Here is an 8,817-nt window from a genome sequence, read left to right on the forward strand (position 1 = left end):
TTTTTAATTAGTTCCAGAACTTATCCATATAACACTTCTTCTAGATGGGTGTTATGATCAGAACTAGAATTCGTTGGAAGCGTTAGGTAAACGACCTTCGCTAATTCCTTCTTCGGACTACAATTATTTTATCAATGATTTTTGGATTAAATCTGTTGACACAGCTTTCGACTCGTTTAAATGTTTCGTTTAATCTCTTGAGTATTAAGAATCCTAGTAGCCTTCGTTGACTTCGAAGGGGCTTATTAAACGAGGTTTATTAAACGATTTCTCTATGAACATTGTTATTATTTACAGAGGGGTAACACCAGGCACATTACAAGCGAAGTTCTATTACCTCTTCTCTGGAATCTTATTAATAATTCTCTATTAATAAAGTTAAATTCAATAAAGTGCACGACTTTAGCATGTACCCATGATGTAGCAGTTCCTTGCCAGTATTTCCTAATACCTTCAATCTTCCCTTAAACGACTTTAACATTGCAGCCAAGAAGTTTCGGTATTTATCTAGGTAAAACTGAACTCTCTGAGCCAGTCCAGATTATGGAAAAGATCTCTACTAAGACTAAGAGTAGTCTGTGCTCTTGTAAGGTTGGGTCGTCACATAGAGAGTGTTGTACAGATTCCCCCTCTTCTTCATTTTAACATCTTCTACAATTGCTATAACGTGGGTAACCCATACGTCTCGACATTTATCCAATCATACAGTGCTCAGTAATTATACCAGTGAGAAGCCTAATCGAGTTCTTACTAAGAGACAAGAGAATCCTAGTCGCATCCATTGTCACATCCGTGGTCAGAGCAGTCTTAATATTCTACAAGTTGACTACCTGCGTTATGTCTCTCATTCAAAGCTCCACCATCTATCAGTTTTGCTAGAGTCAACATGGGAGTGTGTATACCCCGAATGACCCTTTTGATTGCGCATTCATCAGATATTTTATTGCCTTTGAGCGATTAGTGAAAATTCAGGCCACGTTATCCCTTAGGAATATCAATCATCCCTTGTCGGTATTTTAATCTTAAATGACCGCTGAGCTGACTATATAGAAATCTAGTGTCTGAATCGACTGTTTGAGTCGCATAGCAGATTAAGCAGAAATGCCTTTGGTGTATATATCAAGGCTCATAAAGCCAGTGATTGCAAAGCATGCTAATCTGTGTACTTTGCAGCTGACTAATTCACTTATGTGGATTTAAGAAGCCTTGAGGTGCTCCAAAGTAGAGCCTTAATTTTCATAATCTCTGCAAAACCCGTAAGTGTGTCACCAAAAGTGGTTCCATAGTTTCGGTATTATTTTTATTAAACTTACCATCTGGTTTCATAAGGAATCAAGTGATGCCGTGGTACTCGCCAGTTCTTTTGAGAAACGCTTAGAAGATTCTTTGTAAGCAAGTCTGGCTTCTTAAAAGTTTTAAAATTTTGACGACAATCGTCCCAGCTTAACTGGCTTTAATCCCTCGTCGCCTTAATAAATCGTCCATGGTTGCCGGAATTTCTTAGGAACCTGCCGATCCCTACATGCATACCGAAAAAAATTTTAGTATTTAATTTTTATGGAATTTGCCACGCCTCCAATTGCTAGTGCGTCTAGTTTTTCCTAAATATTCACGTTGATCCTAAAGGGTCTCCGAAAACATTGAGAACTCTCTCTGTAATATTTTTTTCATATATACTAATTAATTTCTCGGGAAATATTCTATAAGTTTCAGATCAGTTTAATGTTCAGAAACTCAGTTTTCAGGACATAATTCCTAAGATTTTTTCAATCAGTGTTCGTGAGGAATTTTATTTCCTAAATAATATCACTCCCAAAATACTTGGATCTAACTTCGAAAAATGCCTGACAGTGTCAAAGAAAATGCTTCATAGTTTCAATGTTATCCTCACATGCTCTACATTCATCTGAATCCGAACGTCTTATTCTGTGACCGTAATACTGTGGGTCCGCACATAATACCTACCATCATACAAATCTGAGTTTTGCTCATTTTGAGAATATTTATCGTCTTGCTCTGATTAAGATAATCCACAGGATCTTTGTGGTTCTACCCACTGTTTTATTATTCCAAGAGGACTTATGGAATTTTCTCACTGATATTTTTAAATCAGCTTTCGATGCGTCTAATGGTTTTGCATTCATCAGGATAAATACCTTGAGCTCCCTTCCCTTTAAAGCTTGTGCATGAGCCCTTTCGTTGCCGACACTCCCAAGTGGCCCATATGATGTAAACCTTACCTCAGGGAGAGTATTCAGTTAAAGCTTTCTTACATTCAAATATAGTTCTAGATTTAATTTTATCACCTGATATTTCCCCAATTGCCTTGAAGCTGTCAGTAAATACATGAAGCCCTGTGGGTGCCGTTTTTTCGGACTTATGTCTAAAAGCTTCTGTTATGATTAGTTACACGGTGGTATAATTCTGTTTCTGGGTCTACAGTATACAACCCCAGGCTCTTTATGTCCGCCAATTTATAGCATTCCGTGCAGCAACGGATTCCAGATTATGGAAAAGATCTCTACTAAGACTAAGAGTAGTCTGTGCTCTTATAATGTTGGATTGTCACATAGAGAGTGTTGTAACGATTCCCCTTCTTCTTCGTTTTAACATCCTCTACGGTAGCTATAACGTGGGTAGCCCATACGTTTCGACATTTATCCAATCATACAGTGCTCAGTAATTATACCAGTGAGAAGCCTAATCGAGTTCTTGCTAAGAGACAAAAGAATCCTAGTCGCATCCATTGTCACAGTAGGTCAGAGCTGTCTTAATATTCTACATTCTATTCTTAATATTCTACTACCTGCGTTATGTCTCATTCAAAGCTCCGCCATCAATCAGCTTTGCTAGAGTCAACAGGGGAGTGTGTATACCCCGAATGACCCTTTTGGTTGCGCATTCATCAGATATTTTATTGCCTTTGAGCGATTAGTGTAAATTCAGGCCACGTTATCCCTTAGGAATATCAATCATCCCTTGTCGGTATTTTAATCTTAAAAGACCACTGAGCTGGGGGTCCAAATCGACTGTTTAAGTCGCATAGCAGATTTAGCAAAAATGCCTTTGGTGTATATGTATACAAGGCTTATAAAGCCAGTGATTGCCAGGCATGCTAATCTGTGTACTTTGTGGAGAGTAGAGGAGTAAATCTTGGTATCCACCGTTCTGCACCAAACAAGAGCTCCCTATGTCAAAATAGGTCTTATGACCGCATTAAACATCCAACGTGAAATGTATGTTTTAAGAGTCCATCTTATCCCAAAGGTTTTCTCACATATATAAAAGGCAAATAGTGCCTTTTTCATTAGACTCTCAGCATAACATTTTCATGTGAGCTTAGGTCTAAAATTAGGTCAAGATATTTGGCTTCATTTAAGGAATTCAAACGTAAAGTTTAATTCTGGAATTTTGGTGTGAAAAACCTCTTTGGTTTGAAAAAGAGTTTAGAGCTTGAAGGATAACACCACCAACCAAATTTCATACACACTAAAATTTGAGCTGACTAATTTACTAATGTGGATTCAAGAAGCTGTGAGGTGGTCCAAAGTAGAGCCTTCATTTTCATAATCTCTGCAAACCCCGTAAGTGTGTCACCAAAAGTGGTTCCATAGTTTCGGTACTACTTTTATTAAACTTACCATCTGGTTTCATAAGGAATGCCGTAGTACTCTCCAGTTCCTCTGTGAAACTCTTACAAGATTCTTTCTAAGTACGTCTGGTTTCCCTCTTAAAAGTTTTAAAATTTTGACGACAATAGTCCCTAGTCGCCTCAATAAATCGTCCATGGTTGCCGGAATTTCTTAGGCAAAGAAGGCTTCGCTTAAAGTCCTTAATAAATAATGTATCCGTAATAGTTTCTCAGACAAATGAATTATTCACTTAGCTCACATGGAAGGTGTCAAACCGCCCTAATGATAGTCTGTCCATTTACTCCCAAATGTTCACCTAGATGATAAAGTTCTTGGTACAAAATTTGACAATTCTAGCTGCATTGCTTTCCTAGATTAACAAATCTTTGTACTTAATTCATAAAGGGAGAACCACTCCCTTAAAATCAAGTCTGCCAATTTATTACTTAAATATTCAAATGCATGTCAAAGCAAATTTTATCAATAATAGTTTTTCATATAAACTGATTTTATATGAAATTTTATATGAAAATGGGACCTTGATTTGCACTCACATGTATATGCAAAATCATAAGATTCTAACTTTAATATCTTCCCAGAAAAACGAATTTTAGTATTTAAGTATTTAGCTAGATATTCCTAAATATTCACGTTGATCCTAAATTGTCTCCGAAAAAAATTGAGAACTCTCTCTGTTATATATTTTTGAGATATACTAAACTAATTTCTCAGGAAATATTCAATAAGTTTCACAACTGATTATACAACGAAGTATTTAGAGTCTGTATTCGTTTTAATTAGAAGTTGATACTAACGATATTTGTTAGATATTGTTAACTACTTAACTCACTTTATTGAAGCGTTGTGAAATCTAAACTTGATCTATGCAACGTTTCTAAAATCAGTTCTTTATTAAATGATTTTAGAACGAATTTGTCTCGGAACTAGTTTTAGGAATGCTTCCTTAGATCAGTTTAATGTTTAGAAACTCAGTTTTCTGGTCGAAATTCCTAAGATTTTTTCAATCAGTGTTCGTGAGGAATTTTATTTCCTAAATAATATCACTCCCAAAATACTTGGATCTAAATGCCTGACAGTTTCAAAGAAAGTGATTGAATGTTTCAATGATATCCCCACATGCTCTACATTCATCTGAATCCGCACGACTTATTCTGTGACCGTAATATTGTGGGTCCGCACATTATAGCTACCATCATACAAATCTCAGTTTTGCTAATTTTGAGAAGATTTCTCGACTTACTCTGATCAGGATTACCCACAGGATACATGAAGCCCTGTGGGTGCCGTTTTTTCGGACTTCTGTCTAAAAGTTTGTGTTATGATTAGTTACACGATGGTATATTTCTGTTTCTGGGTCTTCAGTATACAACCCCAGACACTTTTTGTCCGCCAATTTATAACATTCCGTGCAGCAACGGACTCCTACTGCTGTATGCTTGAAAGCCCCGCATGACGTAAATATTCTATCTGAGATTAGCTTCCAAAGCTTCCGACATATTCTCATCTGGTATGCGATCAGGCACGTTCGATGCTTGTGTAGAACCTTCTAGTATACATTAACAACGTGTTATATAACAGCATTTGGCCAGTTCACCTAAAGTAAAGAGCATTTCGGCTATAAGCGCCGCTTCATTTCTAAAACATGTTGCAATGGGCGTAATATCTAGCAACCTTTCAAGAGCCTTGGTTGACGTAATATTGAACTCCTTGTAGTAGTTTGATATTACACTTTTTGTCCAAAGAAGTCCATCAGTTTATTAAAGCATAAACAATAATTGCTGTTATTACACTTTTATTATTTGGCAGTAGGAATAAGACCCAATTTCATGCCTATAGTCTTCCTTTATATCGTTTAGCACCTATATGCCTTGTTGATCCTATTCTCTGTGTGGTGTCAAAGATTACACCGAAGTACTTAACTTTGTCTGTTACTGCTTTCTTCATGCTTATCCATCTTTTTCTTAGCATGTAGTTGATCTAGTTACTAGGTTTCGAATCATAACAATGCTTCATAGAACGGGTTCTAAAAGTACAAGTTCAGTTCAAGTTCAGTTCAAGTTCAGTTCAAGTTCAGTTCAAGTTCAGTTCAAGTTCAGTTCAAGTTCATTTCAAGTTCAGTTCAAGTTCAGTTCAAGTTCAGCTCAAGTTCAGTTCAAGTTCTGTTCAAGTTCAGTTGAAGTTCAGTTCAAGTTCAGTTCAGTTCAAGTTCAGTTCAAGTTCAGTTCTAGTTCAAGATCAATTCAGTTCAAGTTCAGTTTAAGTTCAGTTCAAGTTCAGTTATAATTAAGTTCTAACTCAGTTCTTGTTCAGTTCAAAGTTCAATTCTAGAATAGTACTAGCTCAGTTCTAGTTGAATTTTAGTTCTGTACTAGTTCAGTTCTAGTTCTGTTTTAGTTTAGGTCTAGTACACTTTTAATTTTTTATCAGTTATGTTCTAGTTCAGTTTTATTTTAGTTGTAGTTTAGTTCTAGTTCATATCTAGTTAAGTTCTAGTTCAATTCTAGATCAGTTCTAGTTCAATTCTTGTGCAGTTCTAGTTCATTTCTATTTCAGTATTAGTTCAGTTCTAAGTAGTTCAGTTGTAGTTTTGTTCTAGTTGAATTCTAGTTCAGTTCTGTTCTTGTGCAGTTTTAATTCTGCTTTAGTTCTGTTCTAATTTTGTTTAAGTTTTGTTCTAGTTCTGTTCTAGTTCTGTTCTAGTTCTGTTCTAGTTCTGTTCTAGTTCTGTTCTAGTTCTGTTCTAGTTCTGTTCTAGTTCTGTTCTAGATATGTTCTAGTTATGTTCTAGTTCTGTTCTAGTTCTGTTCTAGTTCTGTTCTAGTTCTGTTCTAGTTCTGATCTAGTTCTGTTCTAGTTCTGTTCTAGATCTGTTCTAGTTCTGTTCTAGTTCTGTTCTAGTTCTGTTCTAGTTCTGTTTTAGTTCTGATTTAGTTCTGTTCTAGTTCTGTTCTAGTTCTGTTCTAGATCTGTTCTAGTTCTGTTCTAGTTCTGTGCTAGTTCAGTACTTGAGCTAGCGAGAGATCTCAATAGGAAAGCTTGAGCTTTCCTGTAGAGATTTTTATAGGATTTTATTGAATTATACCCCGCAAGGGTGTCCTCTAAGGAGGATAACGGGTGTAACGACCCCGCGGGCCCTAGTTAGTGTAAGAGAGTGAACTCTCAGTCTTCATAATATAACTTCTTAATGAAGAATCGCTCTAAAACAGAACTCTCCTACATACTAAGCTGCATGTTATGTATTCTACATAAAATGCTTTTGTCTGTTTTCCGTCCGAGATTGTCTGTCTGGATCCGTCCGTGTTTGATTTTCACTTTCATCTATAATTAGTTGTTTAGTGAAAGTCATTTGAATACTTTATTTATATCTGCAAAAGCTTACTGTGGTTAAGCTTCAAATGTAATTCATACGTGTTTACCTTTTTCAACACCTTCTTTTCAGGATTGTACTAATATTTATATTCTTGACTATATATTTAATAGATAACAATGCTAATAATTCTCGCTTTAAACCTAGTGCTAGTAGTAGTGGTACTGCTGGACATGCTCCCCCTACTGGAATGGTGGATTTCAGGCAGTTTGCTGCACTTTTTAGCGATAACAATCAATTTCCCAGTTTTAAAACAGAACCTCAAACTGTAGATGCTCGCAATACTGGACTAGATGATCCCCCAGCTGTTGAAACTTCCAATAGTGGAGTGGTGGAACCTCAAAGTGAAGATGGCAATGAAGATACTTCTAATGTTGGACAATTGGAACACCGAAATGAAAATGCTCACAATTTACAGATTCAAGAAGAACGAAGAATTGTAAATGAACGCAACACTGAAATGACAGAATTCCGATCTACAGATGCTCCTAATACTACGCAAAGGCATAACCGAACTGATGAAGCAGCAAATACTGAACGGGTACAACTTCATGACTTACAAGCAGCACATACAAGAACGGTAATAACCCCAACCATGCAACCTCTTAATACTGAACAGTTGGAACCTCAAAACCAACATTCATACAATACTGGATGGTTGGGTGGTCATCGTACTGATGATAATCACCATACTGGATGGATGGATCCAAGAAACATAAATGCTACAAATACTGCACCACCAGATTTCAACCACTTTGCTGCCCTCTTCAGCGGTGGTTTCTTTGGTGTGCCAAAACTAAACAATCCATAAAAAGTATTCAAAATTTGAACAAAATACTCCGAAACCAAGTCCAATTAATGGAAAAAAAACAATGATAAATCTCTGACAAGAACGTTTTAAAGATAAATAAGTTTATTAGTTTTCACAATTCACCATTAGAAATGCTTAAAATGTATAGAAAACTAAAAATATTTAAAATACAAATGAAATTACCGAAACTAAAGAAACCGTCAGGAGCTACCGAAACTCCTTGAAATGATTTTAAACAAAAATATTGTAATAATATATTAAATATAAGATAAATAAGTTTATTAAAGTACAAAATAACAACAATTCACCATTAAAAATGTTTAAAATATGAAAAAGACATGAAATCATTTTCATTGGCCAAATTAAAATAATTAAATATGAGAAAATTATGAAAAATATTTGAAATAAAACATTTTAACAAATTTATGTTTTCAATACGAAACTGTTGTTTTTTCAAATATTTAATATTAAGTAATAAATTGTTTAAATTGATTAATAGTTTTGAAATAGAAAGTTTTTAAAAATATTTAATACAAATATTGAATTTTAATCGGTTTTCATTAATAAATTCAAGAAAATCGTTCATTTTTGAAAAAGATTTTGAAAATATTTTCAAATATTTATATTTAGAAAAGGAAATCTTTTAAAATTTTTAAAGATTCTTATGTTTCATTTTGAAATGGGACGAGTTTAGAAGAATACAGTTTTCTGCAAGATTGTCCAACGTGTCAGATGGTATTGAATCCTAGAAAAACTCAAATTTTTGCAAAAGGTTTTTTAAAATATTTTCAAATACACATACACACACACACCTGGAAATATTTAAAAGACTTTTTTCATTTATTTGGGTTTTAAATAAAGTAAAAAAATAAGAAACGTTATTATATAATTTCAAAACTATGAAAAACAATTAAATAGATTTTAATACAAAATTTAAATTTGAAACTATATTTTGTTAAGAAATTTTATTTTATAGAAGATTTCAC

General features: G+C 34.6%; 1 protein-coding gene across 1 annotated transcript in view; it reads left to right on the forward strand.

The window, feature by feature from the left end:
- The window catches only part of LOC111689834 (protein CAF40), a 15,807-nt gene that overhangs the window by 3,798 nt on the left and 3,192 nt on the right, over positions 1 to 8,817 (forward strand). Inside the window, exon 2 of the mRNA XM_046946062.1 lies at positions 7,134 to 7,807. Within this exon, the coding sequence (XP_046802018.1) occupies positions 7,134 to 7,807 (674 nt within the window). The remainder of the gene's footprint in view (positions 1 to 7,133; positions 7,808 to 8,817) is intronic.

The sequence above is a fragment of the Lucilia cuprina genome, chromosome 3 (genome assembly GCF_022045245.1).
Source record: "Lucilia cuprina isolate Lc7/37 chromosome 3, ASM2204524v1, whole genome shotgun sequence".
In the NCBI taxonomy this organism is placed as follows: Eukaryota; Metazoa; Arthropoda; class Insecta; order Diptera; family Calliphoridae; genus Lucilia; species Lucilia cuprina.